General features: G+C 42.0%; 6 protein-coding genes across 17 annotated transcripts in view; 4 read left to right on the forward strand and 2 right to left on the reverse strand.

The window, feature by feature from the left end:
• Nucleotides 1-8,932, forward strand: part of LOC111592467 (tropomodulin) — a 46,224-nt gene extending 37,292 nt beyond the window's left edge. For 2 of the 12 annotated variants that reach the window (XM_023304668.2, XM_023304669.2), the window contains 6 exons: nucleotides 2,118-2,270; nucleotides 2,333-2,845; nucleotides 2,906-3,157; nucleotides 3,226-3,373; nucleotides 4,716-5,007; nucleotides 5,707-5,790. In XM_023304668.2, coding sequence (XP_023160436.2) covers nucleotides 2,118-2,270; nucleotides 2,333-2,845; nucleotides 2,906-3,157; nucleotides 3,226-3,373; nucleotides 4,716-5,007; nucleotides 5,707-5,722 — 1,374 coding nt within the window. In that variant the 3' untranslated portion in view covers nucleotides 5,723-5,790. Of the gene's footprint in view, nucleotides 1-1,815; nucleotides 2,050-2,117; nucleotides 2,271-2,332; nucleotides 2,846-2,905; nucleotides 3,158-3,225; nucleotides 3,374-4,715; nucleotides 5,008-5,706; nucleotides 5,846-6,664; nucleotides 6,965-7,406; nucleotides 7,569-8,216 lie in introns of those variants that run through there. The other 10 variants (XM_023304674.2, XM_023304677.2, XM_023304671.2 and 7 more) reach the window with 9 other exon arrangements.
• Nucleotides 8,933-9,594: 662 nt separating this feature from the next.
• Nucleotides 9,595-11,696, forward strand: LOC111592491 (sodium-independent sulfate anion transporter). Its single transcript, XM_023304710.2, has 2 exons — nucleotides 9,595-11,053; nucleotides 11,122-11,696. Exons 1-2 carry the CDS (start codon nucleotides 9,595-9,597, stop codon nucleotides 11,694-11,696), a joined length of 2,034 nt encoding a protein of 677 aa, XP_023160478.2.
• A 160-nt stretch (nucleotides 11,697-11,856) lies between these two features.
• On the reverse strand, nucleotides 11,857-13,569 carry LOC111602698. The gene is made up of 2 exons (XM_030222839.1): nucleotides 12,641-13,569; nucleotides 11,857-12,574 (listed from the first exon to the last, which is right to left on the reverse strand). Exons 1-2 carry the CDS (start codon nucleotides 12,852-12,854, stop codon nucleotides 11,868-11,870), a joined length of 921 nt encoding a protein of 306 aa, XP_030078699.1. The 5' UTR covers nucleotides 12,855-13,569; the 3' UTR covers nucleotides 11,857-11,867.
• Nucleotides 13,570-13,780: 211 nt separating this feature from the next.
• Nucleotides 13,781-15,634, forward strand: LOC111602736 (eukaryotic initiation factor 4A-III). The gene is made up of 4 exons (XM_023319988.2): nucleotides 13,781-14,086; nucleotides 14,146-14,512; nucleotides 14,578-14,769; nucleotides 14,831-15,634. Exons 1-4 carry the CDS (start codon nucleotides 13,954-13,956, stop codon nucleotides 15,336-15,338), a joined length of 1,200 nt encoding a protein of 399 aa, XP_023175756.1. The 5' UTR covers nucleotides 13,781-13,953; the 3' UTR covers nucleotides 15,339-15,634.
• Nucleotides 15,635-15,712: 78 nt separating this feature from the next.
• LOC111602735 (4-hydroxybenzoate polyprenyltransferase, mitochondrial) lies at nucleotides 15,713-17,198 on the reverse strand. Its single transcript, XM_023319987.2, has 2 exons — nucleotides 16,000-17,198; nucleotides 15,713-15,941 (listed from the first exon to the last, which is right to left on the reverse strand). Exons 1-2 carry the CDS (start codon nucleotides 17,038-17,040, stop codon nucleotides 15,732-15,734), a joined length of 1,251 nt encoding a protein of 416 aa, XP_023175755.2. The 5' UTR covers nucleotides 17,041-17,198; the 3' UTR covers nucleotides 15,713-15,731.
• A 1,197-nt stretch (nucleotides 17,199-18,395) lies between these two features.
• On the forward strand, nucleotides 18,396-20,177 carry LOC111602741 (high affinity copper uptake protein 1). The gene is made up of 2 exons (XM_023319994.2): nucleotides 18,396-18,874; nucleotides 19,382-20,177. The coding sequence occupies exons 1-2, from the start codon at nucleotides 18,797-18,799 to the stop codon at nucleotides 19,841-19,843; spliced, it is 540 nt and encodes a 179-aa protein (XP_023175762.1). The 5' UTR covers nucleotides 18,396-18,796; the 3' UTR covers nucleotides 19,844-20,177.
• Nucleotides 20,178-20,220: the final 43 nt, after the last annotated feature.

A 20,220-nucleotide genomic window follows, 5' to 3' on the forward strand; every position in this document is an offset into this window, starting at 1 on the left:
AACACGCTGCGGGCTTCGGTTCTCGGTTTGCCGTTAGAGTCAGCCTGACAGAATATCTCGTCGACTGCTATCTGTGCCCTGTTGCTGCTTCAATGCATGCCACTCACTTTAAAGTGGGTCAATCGACAGCATTTAGCTGTACTTTGTATCTCTGTATCTGGACGCAGCATCTGCAGAGCTTTTGGCCAACTTGGACATATATACTTATATTTAAACATGGCTATTTACGAGCACATTTTGCTAGCTCGAGAGGAGGTGAAGGTGGGGAGCAAAACTACTCAAAGTTGTTGTGTGGAGTTGTTGGTACTATTATACCCTATAATAATGATGGATATATATAAAGGGTATACCACATAGTGGAAATGAAATGAAGCTGTGTTTCCCCCAAAATCTTACATAAGTTCTTTATCAAATAACGACTTCTTTCAATCAAGTTAGGTGTGTTTGTATAGACTATGAGAAGGAACACATAAAAAAGTAACATTTATGTTTCTTATGCTTAATATCGAAAACAAGTTTACCTTCTATTCCATCCCTTCATGTATATGCCCAACATGCCACTATATGCATAACTTTTAATGCATCTAGAAGTATGTTAGCTGGGCATTTCATATTTCTGCTGTGTTTCTGATTTCTATACCGATATTTCGATAGGGAGATTATTGAAATCACATTGTCCAGTTATTGTAAAATATTAAGTTCACGTTGTCAGTTCCTTTGGCTGATAAAATATGAGTTTAAAAGACTTGTCGTAACTGTGTGTAGAGTATCTCTTAAGAGTGGACTCCTTGGCTAGAGCACTCTTACTTGTTTTCTTTATAGCGAAACCGGTTTCACTTAAATGGCGCACTGAAGTTGCAGCAAAGTACGAAAAGTGGTTTATGTGGTTAGTCTCGCTTCCTGGCGCACTCGTCACTTGGTCTCTGCTGCCCTCTGAAACCAGTTTTGGAAGCGTCTTTTGATTTGGCTTTTGTCCGCTGGTTGTTGGCGGGTTCACTTGGGTTCGGTTCGGTTCAGTTCAGTTGGTTTGTTTGTTTGTTTGGGTCACGCTTTGATAGAACTTTGAGCTCACTCAGCGTGCTGTACAATTATTTTATGTAAATTGTTGGCCCTCTGGCTGCATGTCTTTTAGTTAGCTGACTTCGTGTCCCTATATCAGCTATTGGCCAAGTTAGCTGCTACACGATTGCCTTGCTTTATTTATTTGGCCATGCTTTTGCGTTTTATTTTAATTTCCTATTGCCTCATTAATGCCAGGCTGGCGATAAATAAATCTCAGACAAAGAAAAAACCTGCGCAATACTTTCCCACAACAAATCAATCGCTGGGGCAGCAAACTTTTGCCTGCTTTACTTTTGTTTATTTATGGTCCCTCAACCTTTTCAAGGCTTGGGCCAGGGGATTTTTCAGCTTGAATTTCATGCTCGGTGCATCGTTTTAGAGTAGAAGTCATTTAAGTGCAGACAACGTGCCACACTTGGTTGCCCCGCTGGTCCCGCTGCAGCTTTAAATGTACACGCCTAATTTACATTGCCACCGACTGTCGATTACGCCAGCTTGCAGTGAGTCTCACTGACTCACTGACTCGCTGGCTGGCTGAGTGGCTGAGTGGTTAAGTGGCAGTTGCGATTGCAGCTCTTGGCTCAAACCGCGCGTCAAGCAAATGTTGCACGGCTGTTGCGACTCTTGTTGCTGCTGTCTTAGTCCGCGTTGCACCTTAATTTGGTTTCTTGTATATTGTGCGCGTCAGTCGTTGCTGAACCCCAGTCCCGGACACATCCAACCACATTAAGCGTCAGCGTCAGCGTTAGCGTCAGAGCTGCCAGTTTATACTTGCATAATTGGATTTCCATTGTGTTATTTTAAGTTTTATTTATTTTTTTGTGGCTCGCCATTTATTGATTTGCAATAAGTGGCATATGACACGCTGAACCCGCCATGGAGAGCAGTGCGCCTGTGGCTGAGTTTCAGAAGATCAAACTACGTCCCGTGTCTAGAATTAAGCGCCGTGCCCCACAGCCTCCAGCTACCTTAAAGCTGCTCAAGAATGTGTGAACTTAACGTTTATATGAGTGTTCCAAATTTGCTAATTTCCTAATTATATTTTACATTTGCAGACTTCGTCCACCACAAAGACAACAACGCTTACTACGCCGGCCAAACTATATGGCAAGGATTTAAGCGAATACGATGATGTGGATGTGGAGAGTCTATTGGCGCAACTGTCGCCCGAGGAGATAACCATACTGGCCAAAGAGGTTGATCCTGATGTAAGCAAAGGCTTAGATTCGAATTCGCATATCTTCAATTTAACTTACTTCTGTCTTTGTAGGACAACTTCCTGCCACCAGATCAGCGCTGCAGCTACGAGTGTACCAAGGATGCTACCGGGCCGCTGAATCGCAAACAGCTCATCGAGCATATTAACAAGCAGGCAATCGAGACGCCCGATCAGCCGGAGTTTGAGCCCTATGTGCAGGGCAAGGTGCGCGGCAAGAAGTGGGTGCCACCACCACGGGATGCGCGTGATATTGAGGCGGAGGAACAGATCGCCATTGACATGGGCGAGGAGTATGAGCATGCTCTAAGTGATGCCACGCAGGAGGAAATTATCGATTTGGCTGCCATTCTTGGCTTCCACTCGATGATGAATCAGGATCAGTACCACGCCTCGCTACTGAACAAGGGACAGCCGGTTGGCTTGGGCTGGGATGGTATTACAAAGTCCACACAACAGAAGTTGTTCCCCATGGATCCGCCCAACAGCACAGATGTGGAGGAGTCAATTAAGCGCGTCAAGGACGATGATAACAAGCTAGTTGACCTGAACTTGAATAACATTAAGGTGAGTACTCACGAGTAAAAATGATTTGTAGGGATGAGCTAACTATAAATCTGTCTACAGAATATATCCGATGAGAAGCTCGAACAACTTTTTGACGCACTGCCTCAGAATGAACATTTGGAAGTTCTATCGCTGACGAACGTCGGACTGACCGATAAGACAGCTCTCCTGCTCGCCGAAGCTATCGAGAAAAGCAAAACCCTGAGAGTATTAAATGTTGAAACCAACTTTCTCAGTCCGCCCGTAATTGTCAGACTAGTGCAAGCTCTGCTCAAATGTCACACCATCGAGGAGTTCAGGGCCTCCAATCAGGTATGAGGCGAATGCGCTTTAGCAGTTCAGCAGATCAAGAACTAAAACCGATTTTGTACTGTATACAGCGATCCGCGGTGCTTGGAAACAAGATTGAAATGGAGATCACTAATTTGGTGGAGAAGAACCCATCGTTACTGCGACTTGGCTTGCACCTGGAGTTCAACGATGCGCGTCATCGCGTGGCCGCCCATCTGCAGCGCAACATCGACAGAAGTAAGTTGGTCGTTGCCATTGGCATCACGTTCTCCCCACGCAATTGTTGCAGGTTTTCAGCGTTGGTTCTGCGTTTGCAACTTCGCTCGTTAGGCTCGCGATCCCTTTGAAATTATTTATATAATATTTAGGCCTTTATTCACGTACAACTCGTGTATACCTTACTCGCGTTTAGGTGAATTGCAACAAGGTACGTTAGCTTTCCACGCCGACGCTTCGCCACAATCATCCCCATCTGCATCAGCATTTACACCTGCATCAGCATCTGCATCTGCATCTCGCTCATCAGCAGCCATATCACACTCAAAGGCAAAGAGTTTGGCTGCTTTCGAGCAGTTTGTGAAGGCTCGCACTTGGACTAATGCATCCGATTCTGCTCATGTCTTGCCATCAGGGCGCATTGCGCGCAATTTGCAGTTGACTTCAATAACAGGCACATCAACCACAATTGGAAACGCAGCCGAAGCCTCCACATCCAGTGCTGCGCTGAGCCTCTTGCGCTCTGCGAACGAAAAGCAAATCTAAGCTTGGATATCCTTGTTCAGTACCCAAAACGCGTTGGTAACCAAAAAGTAGTTGATATACTTTCCCTTCTCTCTGTTTCTTTCTTGTGGTAACCAGGTAAAATGTTATCGTTTCGAGAACCCACCCGACGTCTTTGGCATCTCTTTATAGCCCAGTCGTTATGCCTAATACATCAGCACATCTCTCACCACTCAGCGTTCGTTGCGTTCATGTTATCGTTATCGTTCTCGTTCTCGTTTTCACCTCTCGTTACGTTGCGTTTTCCGTTGCGTTGCGTTATTCGTTGCGTCACTACGTGTCCAAAAATCTAGATACATATGCCTAAGTCAAGCTTATTTAAGATTACATTCACTCATTCATTACGATCAAAACTTATCATCAACGATGAAAACTTATCATCAGTAGGTCTAATTTAATATATTTACATAATTATACATAGTTTATCGAGTTTCGCTAAGTCAGTTATACATACTAAGTGAGCTTTACGGGAATATCATTCTTCACATGAACATTTTGCTATTTCTACTGCCCTATTACATATGTCTGTTTGTGTAGTAGCCCCTATCAATAACTCCTCTGTATTGTGTCTTCCTCGTTAGTGCCAGTGAACAATCGTTGTGTCTTGTATATACCATAGAATGTCTGACAACTTGTATACAATACGATTCTATATAAACCATTATTAATCAATTATTTGTTATATATTATATTTAAATCCCACAACTATCAAACTGTATCCCACAACTCAACTTGTCCTATGTGTATATTTAACTACCGCTACCAATCAACAAAATACAAAACTCGAAACGATCTTCAGTCTTCCGGGTGCAAAAACTTAAACCCAACTTGCCCAAACTGATATTGCCCAGCAACATGGAGATTGAACGTGATCTGGCTCAGTCGGCAACGCCCTCGCCGTCGCCATCGCCCTCACCATCGCCACAGCCACCGATCGATTATGATGTGGAGGTCGATCCCGATAACATGGTCATAAGCGGCGGCGGCGGTGATGCCTACGATCCAGAGATCGATCCTGATAATATGGTGGTGCCCGGCAGTCGGGCCGCGACGCCCAACTATGACGACGAGGGCGTCTACCAAGCGCACACGTGAGTGAAGCCACCAAGCAACACCCAACAGAAAACACCACCACCACCAACAAGCACACCGGAGCGGAGTTCGCCCAGACACAGCCAAAATGTACAGACAGTCAAACAGCCGCCACTCGATCAACTCTCGTTCTCTCACCTCGCTTCACCTCGTTTCGTAGTAACGTTGTTGTTGTAGCTTCTTGATCCACCAACATTTTGTGTTTTGGCCATGGTGTGAAGAAGGGCTCGTTCTGTCCATTACCAGATCCAGCTCTCAACGTCTTGCAGACCAAGAACGTGTATATAAAACTCAAACTCAACCCAATACGAAAAATACAAATGTAAATCTATCTATACCTGATCGATGTCGTCGTTATCAGCAGCGCCTTTTCATGCATTTTGATTCATTTTGTATATAACTGGGACACGTCCATCCATCAGCATTAGCTATGCGCTACTAACACCCCAAAAATGACCCAGTAAAGTCTCTGGGAGCAGACCACCAGTTTTTGTATCTTGTTTACCCCAACTCAGTCTACTCTTTGTGCTCTACCCCCTTGTTGACATGTGACAGACCAGCAATTACCCTATCTCAAACAGTCCAAATTCAAGATTCTCGACTCAGCAATGCGCTTTACATTGTTTCTTATGTGTTTCGTCTATTCTCATTTGTGTTCTATTTCTTTCTATCTCTGTGTCTCTGTTTCTCGTTTACAGTAAGAAAAGATCTTGAATTACGCCTGCAGTTCAGATTTTTCAATAATCTGCATAGAAAGTCAACAAGAATTCAATAAAACCCAAAAATCAAAAAGAAACAAAAATAAGAAAAGCTAAAAAATCAAATCAAGCAACTAAACTAAACATTTTTAATGAGTTTTGTAAATTAAAAATTAAAAAGAAAAAACGAATAAAAAACAACAAGTTTAATTGATGTAAATTAAACGTGTAAACAATATATAAAAAGAAAAGAAAGAAGCAGTTGCTGCAACGCTGGCATCTAAATACGTTAGAGACCAAGAAGTAAATAATATATAAATTATATACATATATATATACACACACATACATATACATATACACATATTTATAATGCGCAGAACGAACAACTGATACATACAAATATGTAAATATATCTACGATACAAGCATATATAGAGAGAAGATATATTTGAAACTGATTAACGACAAAAGTCAAGGCATCTAACCCCAGCAAAAATCTTTAGACGTAATGTGTATAATTTTGTCTAATCTCTAACACAGGTATCTATGAACACGAATTCTACGTAAAATGTTTCTTTTTATAATCACAAAACGCGTCTAACACCGAAAGCATTTTCGAACTTGAATGCTGCGCCATATACGTAGCCATATATGCATATTAATAAGCAAAAATTATGAGGTCCTACTGACCTGCAAAAGAAAAGAAAAACAATCATAACTCAAGACTGTTAAGCGTACTGATCTTTTTGTGCTGCCCAAAAGCGTTGTTTGTTTGCTCCATCATGCATCCTTGAATGAAAATATTAATATAAGTTGCATGTTACCTCTCTCCCATGCTGCATGACACGCTCACAACTCCTGACCACACCCTAAAACTCATCCCATTGGCCTTTACTAAACCCAAAAAACAGTTGCTGTCAAACTTACAGAACTCTAATAAACTTCTCTTCGTATAGGAATTAAACTGCGATGTACAATTTTTAAGTGAAACTAAAAACACAAATAAATAAAATAACAACCTCAGATAACTGCAATATAAAACTAAAAGCAAAACCTATTAAAAAGTAAAATATAGCCAGAATTACTGCTACAAAAATGCCGTAGACCAAAATGTCTAAGCTCTTTTTATAATTCAACTTGCAACATCAAAGGCAGCATCACACGAACAACAGCAACAACGACAATAGAGCCAAACAAGAAACCACTTGTAAATCCATCTAGCATAACTCTCAGCGCAAAGCCATGTCGAACAGTTGGTATCCAAATCTTTTACTCAGTTCCTTGTTGTTTGTGCCACAAATATAGAATAAGAAAAGTAAACAAACGCTTAACAGCCAACGTTAACATAAACAAACCCAACTAATCTAAATCCCATCCCGAGTTCTGCTTAAACCAGCCCCAATTAAAACGTAGCTCCTTGCTCATACTTTTCGTGATTTGCAAGCTACTTTTTATGCCGACTACTAAAATATAAGTCCAATGGGCGTACGCCTTGTACGCCTAGCCTTGAATGCTGTACCCAAAATTATTGATTGATTGATTGATTGAGTTTTTGACAATTTGTTGTATATTTTGATTAACCCCAACTAAAATAATTTGTTATTCCTCTGTTCAATGTTACAATTTAACTAATCACATTGTATTTGTCTCTTCTCTCTCTCCCAATGTTTCCTCTCTATCTTTCTCTTTGTCTTACAGTACGTGTGAACCGCCTCAATCAGCGTAAATAAAAAGACAAAACATGCCACAACCAACCAAGCAACCAAGCAACCAACCAATCAACAACATCAGCAACAACCTTTTTGTGTGTGAGCGTGTGTCTTGTGAATTGTTTTATTGTCCAATTATGTACGAAATTAACAAGAACCAGCAACAACAACAACACCTGATGCGAGAACAAAAACAAGACCAAGAACAATAGCAACAGCAACAACAACAAAAGATAAAGTGCGTCAACTTCTGTGTGTTCAACTGAACATCGTGTGATTTCCCCCTTTTGTAACTCTGTGTAACCGCAACACCAACAACAACACCACCACCACCACCACCAACAACAGCAACAACAACTACAATATCACCTAAACCGACCCACACCCAACAACCAGCCGCAAAACTAACACCGAAGAATGATGTTAACATGCAGTACGTAAAGTATCTGATAGATATATCATATATGTATCTTTAAGCTAGACGCTCTTGCTATAAAGGTGTTATTTCTAACGCATATATAGTCGATAAGTAATTTAGTAAATATTTATATCTCAGCTTAGCAGATCATAAGTCGAGCATAGGCTACATCTTCAATATGGCTTTAGATAATATATAAACCTAATGTTGACACTTGATATCAGCTGCAACTGTATCATGCGTCATGCAACGATTTATTTATACATTTATAACAACTTTTTTGGTCCGCTTTTGGTGTTACGTCTCTTAACAACACGTCTCTTCTTTAAGATCATTTTAAGAATGGTAACTAATCCCAATTTATAACTATATATTTTGCAGTTGGTCGGCAGCGGCGCATGGGTCATCTGAGCAGGAACTATACGATTGGCGTTTGGCCGTAGGCACCGAGACGTTCTGACAGCCCTATTATAAACTCATATATGTATACATGATATACATGCTTATATCAACTATACATATATGCGTCTGATTATGTAGTTAATAGTGCTAATTGTTGTTGCTGTTCTTCAAGAGTTGTGCCACTCGCTGGTTGCTCAATTTCGTTTGTTTCAATGTTTGTTGCGTTCTATAAAAATTAATTTAATTTACAGTTTTTTTTTTGTCCACATTATGGGCTTTGTGTTCATTTATCATATACCTAATCATTTGTTAGTTATTTGAGTTATGCAAATGTTTGTTGTCGAACACACACACACACACACACACATGCACACATACACAGAAATGTTTAAATTAATGTTATCTAGATATTGGCATTGTTGAAATTTACAATTATCAGCAGCTTAATTGTATCGAGTTGTAACCTTAACAAAAATCTTTCCTTAAGCAAACATCTATTTTGGATCGTTCAGATATTTACGCTGCAGCTTCACACGTGCCCATTTTTCAAATTGTAATTTTTTTAACGATATTTCGTTTTAATTCTGTCAAATTCAAAATTTAATTTTGTTTTATTTCGTTTAGTTGTAAAGTGTGCACATGGAACTTGCTTGAGCTTATAAATATTTACATGCATACACATACATACATACGAGTACATATACTTATATATATATACACATAATTATATATGATACATATACATATAGCCATGGTCTCTGAAACAATTTACTGCTATTGAATTATAAAATTGCCTAAACATAATATTACAATTTTAATTTTAAATACGCATAAAAACAAACGGATACAATTGTATATTGTAATGATATATCTTACTTTATATGATCTAATGCGATGCTTTTAAAATACAATTTTTAAAAATCATGAAAAAAAAACATTAAAATTAAATAAAAACCAAAAAAAAAAAAAAAAATTGTGTCAAATTAATTTATTATGTCCTCATCCTATAAATGTCAATATTCCTCTAAGGTATGGAATTAGGTGTATATTTACACGCTGAATTTGTCATTGGTATTCAGTCTACAATTGATGCATGGAAAAGTTTATAACACCGACGACACCTGTGCCAGTTGATTTGGTCGATAATGGCAAGCCAAACAAGAGCAGGTCGTGTGGCTGAAACAAACAACTGGCGTCCCGTTTCCACATTTTTCGACAGGGTAAACAGAGGCGGCTTCGATAAGATCGTGTTTTAGCCACCCAGCATCCGGCGCTATCATTCAGTCGCTACACAGCCTAGCTAGCAACCGGAGGGAGCTACCGGATTTACACATTATCGAATAGAAGTGATATCACAATGTCCACACTTGAGACTGAGGTGACCTTCCGTAAGCGCGCGGAAGTGAGTCAGAATCTGGAGGCGCAGTTTCGAAGTTCCTCAACGGATTGCATACTAATCACAGATCATCGCACCTCCAAAAGCAAGAGCCTCGAGCAATTGGAGGCGGCCAAGCTGGACAATGAAGCAGCGCCTTCGTGTTGCATGAGCTATGCGAGAAATGCATGTCGCATGAAGACGCTTAAGAAGCGGCTACCCATAATTGAGTGGCTACCCAAGTACAACAGGAAGGATGCCATTGGCGATCTTATAGCCGGATTTACAGTGGGACTAACGGTCATACCGCAGGGATTGGCATACTCGGGCGTGGTGGGCTTGCCCGCGGAGTCTGGTCTTTATGGCTCCTTCTTGGGCTGCTTTGTGTACGTTCTGTTGGGGACCTGCAAGGATAATACCATTGGCAGTACCGCCGTGGCCTCACTTATGACATATCAGTTCGCACAGGGCTCCTGGGCGCATTCTGTGCTGCTCACTTTTCTCACTGGCTTTATTGAAATTCTGATGGCCATCTTCAAGCTTGGCGCTTTGGTGGAGTTTGTGTCGGGTCCGGTGAGCGCGGGCTTTACCAGTGCCGTCTCCCTAATCGTGCTTACATCCCAGATGAAGTACATTTTGGGTGTAAACAGTGAAGGTGGCTCGTTTCTGCAAAGCTGGATTAGCATGTTCCGTGACTTGGAAAACTTTCGCATTTGGGACAGCTGTCTGGGCTTTGGCTGCTTAATACTCCTGCTGGGCATACGCAGCCTCAGCAAACTACGCATTGGTCCAAAGGAAAAGTGCGAACGTAGTCAGGTGCAGCGTGTGCTCAACGAGACAATCAAATTTGTGGGCGTCACCCGCAATGCCACTGTTGTCATTGGCGCCACTTTGGTGGCCATGTATCTGGAGGCTAACAACATGAATCCGTTTCGCTTGACAGGCTACATACCACCAGGCTTGCCAACCATTTCACTGCCCAATTTCACGGTCGAGGCGCAGCCGGGAAATGCTACAGCTGGCATATCCCCTGTTCCCGGCCAAAGCTTTTTCGAAATGGTACATAGTCTAGGCTTTGGCCTGGTTATAGTACCGATCATAGCGCTGCTGGAGAACGTGTCTGTCTGCAAGGCATTTGCCAAGGACAAACAAATCGATGTCAGCCAGGAACTGTTTGCCACCGGCGTGGCTAATATGGCCACCTCACTGATGAGTGGCTACCGAAGCAACGGTGGTCTGGCGCGCTCTGCCGTCAACAATGCCAGCGGCTGTCGCACCAACATGTCCAATCTTTATATTGGCATCATCGTGATGCTATCGATCAGTTACCTCACCGAGTACTTTTACTTTATACCGAAAGCTGTCCTCGCTGCTATCATCATATCGGCCGTAGTCTTCCAAGTACAGTATCAAATCGTAGGACCTATGTGGCGCAGCAAACGTGAGCTATAGTCTAGAATTCCTGTGTCTGTTTAGTCTGAGATTTATTTATGATTTCTTAAATTGCAGGCTCTGATCTTGTACCTGGTCTGCTGGCGTTCATCACCTGCCTCGTACTTCCCCTGGAAATTGGCATTGTTGTGGCTATTGGAGCCAATCAGCTTTACATACTCTACCATGCGGCGCGGCCTAGGGTAACGCTGGAGCAACTGGAGACGGAACATGGCATTAAGTTTATAAAGATTACGCCCGATCGCTGCTTGATATTTCCTTCAGTCGAGTTCGTGCGGAATATGGTGCTCAAGTCCGGCAGTAGAACCACGCTGCCCATTGTCATCGACTGCACCTACATTTTTGCTGCCGACTTCACAGCCGCTAAAGTGATATCTTCCATGGTGGAGGATTTCCAGAGACGTCATCAAAAGATCATCTTCTTCAATCTTAAGCCGAGTGTTGTCAGCATTTTCGAAGGACTCAATACCAAGTTGGTGCTCTGCTACAATACCCATGCTCTCAGTCTGGAGCTTTTGCCACATGCTGCTGATAATCTGTCGCAATCGGTGGACTCGCTGGACACAGGCACCTGTACAGGTGATTGTGTGAGCATGACGAGCACTAGCACGCTTTCCCTGGCAAGAATCTAGCTGTATGACTGTCTCCCAATTGATGAGTAGGATTTATACTGTTCATTTATCTAATTCAATTGCAAATCGATATACAAATGTAAATGTATAATAAAAAGGCTTTCCTACGGAAAGTAATTTTAATAAAATCTAAATATAAAAATATATAATAAAAGGATCTTTTAACATGATTTACTGTTGCATATGCTGACGCAGTTTCATGCGTATTTCAGCTTTGCGACGCTCACGAGATGCGCGCTGCCTGGCTTCCTGGGCGGCGCATGCGGCACGTTCCGCAGCCTTTTGTGTAGTTTTGAAATCAGTTCGCGCTGCATCGAGCTGTTGGAGGAGCAGTTCAACGCGCTTTTTAGCCGCGTCAACAAGCTGCTGTTTCTCGCTCAGCTCCTGCTGAACGCCCCTGGCAGCCTGCCCCGAGTTCATCACATTTGCTTCAGCATTCTTTACAGCCTCGCCGAGGGTCTTTAGCTGTAGACCGGCCTCTCTCGCCGCCTGCGAGGCTGCTTTGCAGTTGAGTTGCGATGCTTGCAACAAGCTGGTCTCTTCTTCCACGACAAGCTCACCTTCACGCACCTCCGAGTCTAGTTGCTCAACGATTTGAAATTTGCCCGCCAGAGCTGCATCTGCAGCGTTTGCTGCTGCCAACGCTTTGTCTGCCAATTGAATCTTAACCTGAAGAGCAGCACTTTCCGCGGCAGGCAATTGGGCATCAGATGCAGCCTTCGCTTCTTGTGCCGCTTTCATAGCAATGCAGGACGCCTTCTGCCCCGTGGCCACATTGTGAGACAGCTTTATGTTGCAACCCTCCTCTTTCTTACAGTCTTCCGAAGCTTCATTGTGCCCCGCATCGTAGACTGAGCTGGACAAGTCGATGGAACTTTCTGAGACAGACACAACTTTTTCACATTATCAACCTTCTGAGAGTAGCTTTAAAGCATTTACCATACCAAGCTTGTAACCAAGAGCAAGAGGACTCAGGAGAATGAGAGCTAATAACACAGCCTTAACAGCCATTATACATAATTTCAGAAGCAGGTTCGACTTACAACGGATATTTTGTGTTTCAAAAATGGACGCTGACAGGCGAGCCTGGAGATTTATGTAAGATGATACATTTTCAATGCATTGGGACCCCCTGGTGTTGATATGTCTAATGAGCATCGTACTGGTGAGCAGTGCACACTACAAACAGAAACCATCCTGTCGTAAACAAGGTACAAAACCGTCACAAAAGGCCAACTGTCAGCTCAGCCTGACGTCCACAAAAATGGCAGCGCTTGCAGCGGATGAAGCTAAGGCAGCCAAAGATGCACAGAAGTACGCAGGTGAAGAGGCCGGTCAACGCGCAATGGACCGATTGGCCAACAGGGCTGAGCAAGCCGCTCGGGCGGCTGAAGCAGCTCTAAATGGCAAGAAGCAGCTACTCGAGCAGCTGGAGCAGAGTCAGTCAGAGATGGATGCTATTATTGAAGAGGTGAAAAAAGCACTGGCTCGTAGCCGAAGCAACATAGAAACAACTATCCGCGTTGCCGCAAACATTAAAAATCATCTAGAGTTATTGCATTGCTTTCTAGACAATTCAAAGTTGAATGTAGAGAAATTGAAGGAAATTGCGGCCTATGGCGAAAGTGAAAAACAGGAGAAATATACGATGGTGACTGATGTTAAGAAGCAAGTGCAACAATTGCAGAACTGCATGGAAAAAGCTCAAAAAGATCTTTCCCAAACTGAAAAAATTGCCCAGAAGGCGGAGAATGCGGCTGTGGAGGCCACTCAGCGAGTAGAAACTGTACAAAATATATTCAGAAAAGTAAAGAAACTTAAGGAAAAGCACCTAAAATCAATCCAGCGGATATTTAAAAGATTTATCAAAATATAAGATTTCAGGATTTCATTGATAATTTTATTTTATATTGAATATGTTGATATATTTTATAAAAACTTCAGAGGGTCATGATCAATTGTTGTATATCAACAAATCTCTTTCGTTTAATATTATGGACAAACTTACGCTCGATTTGAATTAATTTGAAATAACGCAACGCGCGTCTAAGGAAATAAAAAAATATGCGTACTAAAGGCAACTCTAAAAGGGCTGCTTACAATAATTATCGATATATCGACGCTTCACTATCGATATCGATAGTATCAATTTTCCATCCCCAAGCCGCATGAAAGTTGTTGAAAAAATATTTAGAAAATTTGTGTAGCTCTTGGTAAAAATATTATTGCAAACTAATTAATCACACTCAAGACGAAAATGGCGCGCAAAAATGCACAGGCCGAGGATCTCTCGAATGTAGAGTTTGAGACTAGCGAAGATGTCGAGGTGATACCCACCTTCAATGCCATGAACCTAAAGGAAGAGCTGCTACGCGGCATTTACGCGTACGGTAAGTGCTTGTGTGTATGCAAAAATTACGGCTTATTTTAAATCCCAATATCCATGTAGGCTTTGAAAAACCATCGGCTATACAACAGCGCAGCATCAAGCCAATTGTGAAAGGACGCGATGTCATTGCTCAAGCGCAATCGGGTACAGGCAAGACTGCTACATTTTCAATTTCCATCCTACAAAGCCTGGACACAACATTGCGTGAGACACAAGTTCTGTGCCTGTCCCCAACACGCGAGTTGGCTGTCCAAATTCAGAAGGTTATTTTGGCCCTAGGCGATATGATGAATGTTCAGTGTCATGTGTGCATTGGTGGTACAAACTTGGGCGAGGACATACGAAAGTTAGATTACGGTCAGCATATAGTTAGTGGTACACCAGGTCGTGTTTTCGATATGATCAAACGGCGTGTTCTCCGTACAAGGTTAGTTAGTTATACAATATTATTAATTATCTTTATCTAATATGTATTTTATTTACATTCTGTAGAGCCATCAAAATGCTGGTGCTCGATGAGGCAGATGAGATGTTGAACAAGGGTTTCAAGGAACAAATCTATGATGTTTATCGGTATTTGCCGCCAGCTACGCAGGTTGTGCTCATTTCTGCTACATTGCCACATGAGATTCTGGAAATGACTTCCAAATTCATGACGGATCCAATTCGAATTTTGGTCAAGCGGTAAGCAAATAAAAGCATTCTTAATTTTGATAAAAAAAAATCACATAATACCGCTTTGCAGTGATGAACTGACGCTGGAGGGCATTAAACAATTCTTCGTTGCCGTAGAGCGAGAGGAGTGGAAGTTCGACACATTATGCGATCTCTATGATACACTGACCATCACACAGGCGGTCATTTTCTGTAACACTAAGCGCAAGGTTGATTGGCTGACTGAGAAAATGCGCGAGGCCAACTTCACGGTCAGCTCAATGCATGGCGATATGCCACAAAAGGAGCGTGACGAGATCATGAAAGAGTTCCGTGCTGGCCAGTCCCGTGTCCTCATTACCACCGATGTGTGGGCGCGTGGCATAGACGTGCAGCAAGTGTCTTTAGTCATCAATTACGACTTGCCAAACAATCGTGAACTGTACATTCACCGTATCGGTCGATCGGGCCGCTTTGGACGCAAGGGTGTTGCCATTAACTTTGTGAAATCCGATGATATACGCATTTTGCGTGATATTGAGCAATATTACTCGACGCAAATAGACGAAATGCCCATGAATGTGGCAGATTTAATCTAATATCCCACTCTTAACCCTAGTTTATTTAACATTTGTACAACGGCAACAATCTTCTTAGCTGTAGCGAAAACAACAAATGAAATGAATACATAAAAAGCGTATTTCACTTACAACACACAAATATAATCTGTATATGTAATTAATAACAATTAAGAATTTAATACAGAAACCAGTTTGTTTGCAATGTTTGAATGCCGACAAGTCTAAAAACGAATGATTAGACTTCCCCGAGGCGATTTTTGAATGTCAACAATTTTCATTAAATACCATTAAAATTTCTAAAAAATGTAACCATACAATAATTAAACTATTTAGCTATGTACAGACTTTGGTCTAGCGCGAACCCGCAAATGAAAGGTGAAAATTAAATGAAAACCAGAGCCTTACAAGCGCTCAGCTCAGTACATCCTGCTTTGATTGTGACAAAGGTACATATGATGGAGCTGTCACAGATGCTGTTGACGCTGTACTCTGTTTCTTGGTATCATCTGACTTCAGCAGAGTGCCCAGTACAATGCCCAGAAATAGAATTAGGCCCACCTGCTGATTGGAAAGAAACTTCTTGGCGCAGTCACTGGGATTGTCTATGTTCAGTGAGTAGATCTGTAAGGTAGTTGTTGATTACAGAATCGTTATTCTATGAGCTCCAGAGCATGCTCACCTGCTGCACCAAGTGCGCTCCAACGATGCCAACTGCAGCATAATAGGGCAGGGTCTGATCACAGGCATAGCCTGCAGACGTCAGACCCGCTAGCATAGCTGCTGTAAATCCCGAAAGCCAAACTTTGGTATTCTCTCCAAACCGTAGCGCTGTGGACTTGACACCAATTTGCAAGTCGTCCAGCTTGTCCTGGTGGGCATAGATGGTGTCATACACAATGGTCCAGCACACACCAGACAGGTAAAGAGGCAGACAGGCTTGCAGATTGACGCTGCCTTGGGTGGCACACCAGCCAAGCAATGCGCCCCAGTTGAAGCACATGCCGAGCACGAGCTGCGGCCAGTATGTGACACGCTTCATTAGTGGGTACGTAATGACCAGTCCAAGCGAGCTGGCGCCCAGCAGTATAGATTGCCAGTTTAGTTGCACAAGCACTAGTAGACCCAAGCTAAGCTGCGCCGAGAGAAATACTATTGCATCGAATTGCGTAATCTGTCCAGAGGCCAGTGGTCGTGTGCGCGTTCTTTCCACCTTAGCATCGATGTCTTTGTCCCACATGTCGTTGATGGTGCAGCCTGCGCCGCGCATAATTAACGCGCCTGTGGCAAATAGACCAAGCATCGTAAAATCTGGCCAACAGCCGGCATCTGCACTCAGAGCAATGCTCCAGCCGCAAGGCCAGAAGAGCAAATACGTTCCAATAGGCCGGTCAATACGCATCAGCTGTGCGTATGGCTTAGTGGCATCAGCCAGTTCCTGTAAAAGTGTTGCTTTATGCGGCGTCTTCTTCTCCTGGTTTGAAGGTTCCGACAGCGTAGTCGTGGTTCTTTGGTGTAGCCTCCAATTTGTCATATGCTCTTGTAGCATCAACAATCTTGGCTTACTGTATTCGCTGGTGTATGTATGCAGACCCACATAGACACGCGCCGGCACAGCTGGCATGTGTTTTGTAGTTTTCGTTGTTGCTGCTGCTGTTGTTGCAGTATACGACAAATTAATTTTGGACCTACCCTGTAGTCGCAAGTGTCGTAACGCAAACATATTAATGCTATATTTAGTGACTAACTTATTGGAATCTTGAACACATTGATGTATGCAATCAGATTCTATCTACCGCGGAACCACTTAGCATGTAATAAATGGCAAGAACTTCTTTCACTCCTCTGCGCCTTAGCTTATGGGTAATATATAATCGATATATCGTTATTTCAAATTCATTCATGTACGATACCAGCAATATTTATGTTATCGATACGACTTACACGGAATATTAGCCACTGTTTATATTTAGTAATTAGCAAAAACCTAATATCAATATCACACTTTTTAAAATATACATTTTCTATCAAACTTACCCAAAAATTGCCATCATAAAATAAATACAACGGTTTAAAATATTTCCCTGTTTTAGACACGATGATGCCAGACTATTGCCTATTTGACCGTGCTGCCACATCAACTAATAAAAGTCCCTAAATTAGCTTATACAAATAAAGTTAGTCAAATTTTCAAATATAGGACTGTTAACGTATTTCGTAAAGCGCGTGAAAATTAAAATTCTATTTATTTTCCTATATAGTATAGTATTGTTGGCCATAATAAATTTAAAAATATTTACCACATAAAAATCTAGGAACATTTTTGTATCATCTCCCCATCATTGCAGCAACAGTTGCCTTCTGATATATAATCTACTTATATGATACATAGTAAATATATATTATTATGCTGATATATATATATATTTTTACAATAGGTCTAAAACACTGTAAAGTTAATGTAAACCAAAAGTTTAATAAATAAAATATATTTAGCAGAATCAGTCTATGTTTTTTGTTTCAGTTTCTTGGGGAAATTTTGGGAAATAGCTTTTACCATTTTTGCCATCGAATGACCGAACCATTTAGATCAAGCTAATATCGTTTACCGTTTTTTGCAGACGGCACCAATCTTTCGAAATCTGCACACGGCAAAGAATAACCGTAACTTTTGCACACGACCGTAGAATTTTTTATGTACGCCGCCATTACTGAATAGCAGGTAAGCAGCAGTTAGGAACAAAACATTTGCAAAGCCAAGTGGGGCTAATGCAGACACCGAGCAAATACGCTCATCGACGGTTGCTATCGCACGAGCTGAATTGACAAATTAGGAGGAATGGAACCATAGTTACCAACCTGAGTACAATAAAACAAATACTTTGACCAATTAACAATAATCTTAAAAGCCACATAAATTGAACTTTAGCAAATCCATATATCAGTCTATAAGTTGTATTTCACCAAGAATAATAAAACTTGACGATTACCAAGTATATGACCATGATGACGATTATAGCCAAATGCACAGCATGCAGATCTCTAACTGATTACCATATAGATGGGCATTCATTCGCATGTATCTGCTCTCCCTATGTGCCTCTCCCTCTCTCGCTGTCTCTCTGTTGCTCCCGCTTCTATTGCTCTCTCTCCCACACACCTGTCACCTTCTGGGCTACTGAATGGTGTCAACATAGCTGGGCTCTGCTCGAGTGTGGGCCATCGTACATGATATGCCGCCTGCACTCCGCTGCTTGCTGATAACACACACATTTCTCAGAGATAAGCGTATCGAGTAACGCCTTGACGGGATTAGTGTCAGGTTTTCTTTAAAAAACAGCATACGTTCGATTGTTCCAAGCAGTCAACGCCCCGCTCTCAGCAGTTAAGCAAGTGTCTACGCGGTTATCACTAGCTTAGGCATTCAACGTTTTGTTTCACTTTGCGTCCAATTGAATTAATTGCAAAATCCAATCACAATGGATCTGATGACAATGGATCATGGTGATGATCATGGTACTGTTGCCGCTGCCAAAACCTGTCCCATGATCATGGTGGTAAGTTTCATAATAAACTAACTTCAACTACACTCACTGCAACTGCGCCTGCAACTGCATCTCTTATGGCAACACGTCGCTTATATACACACGTACATATTTATTTATTCGCTAGCATTCGAAATTCTTTGCAGCCCAGAGAGCGCTCAGATTTAATTTAATTTGATTCGCATTAAATTTATATGTGATCTGCCAGATTTTGCTCAGAGCACATCTCGCACTCTCTCACACACACACACGCATGCAATCACAACCGTTTAGCAGCGATGCTTAATTTTAGCTCGCTCTCACTCTCTCACACTCTCGCCCCAGCAACAATTTACGCTCTGTTCATACTCGTCTGCCTGTGAGCTTGTTTGTTGAGCAAGACACACACATTAGGAAATACCGGGTGCTCTAGCGATAATAATGTATGTTATGCAGTAGTCACATATGTCATTGACTTTACCTGTGTCACCCTGTAGTCAACTTGTGTGCTCAATATATGCATCTCTTTCTCTCCCACAGTTCCACGGTGGCCACTGTGAGAGAATTCTGTGGCGTAGCTGGGTGGCATACACCGTTACCGAGTTCGCCTTCTCGTGCATTGCCTTCTTTGTGATGTCCTTTCTCTACGAGCTGCTGAAATTCCTACGCGTACAGCTGGCTCGCCGTGATGCACGCAGGGAGGCTGAGCAATTGGCCGCTGAGCAGCGCCGGAAGAATTTGAACGACTGCGGTGCCGGCTGCTCGGAAACGCCACTGGCCGAAATCAGGGATAAGACATACTGGGAGCGCATCTTCAACATGCCGCACGTGATCCAGTCCCTATTGAACTTCGTGCAGATTATCATCTCGTACTTGCTCATGTTGGTCTTCATGAACTTCAACTATTGGCTGTGCTTGTCCGTGATTCTGGGTCTGGCCTTTGGCTACTTCTTCTTCGGTTGGGTCAAGAAAGATCCGCAGGACAGCGACTGTTGTCCCTAATCTGGACCCCTTAAACCTAAGCTCACAATCTTGGCCTATTAAACTGGTATTAAATTAAACGTTTAATTCCAAACAATACTAATGTACGCATATACTCTGAAAAAGCTTGACAATTACTGATTGCAAGTAGATTTGGATTGAGGTAAGTTCTACCTTCAATCAGAGCATATATCTTGTCAGCCTTCTTTACCGCATAGTTATTACAAATCGACATTATTTAGCTAAAAAACAAATTTATTTTTATTATTTTTAAATTTTTCTTTAAGATTTATGGCATAAATAGTCACCTAGAATTTACTTAAAGAGCATAATGTACAAATAATTATGAGAACGAAACCTATATATAATAAAGTTTTTACATTTTATAACACAACTCA

Source organism: Drosophila hydei, unplaced genomic scaffold, assembly GCF_003285905.1.
Source record: "Drosophila hydei strain 15085-1641.00,03,60 unplaced genomic scaffold, DhydRS2 tig00000063-arrow-pilon, whole genome shotgun sequence".
Taxonomy (NCBI): Eukaryota; Metazoa; Arthropoda; class Insecta; order Diptera; family Drosophilidae; genus Drosophila; species Drosophila hydei.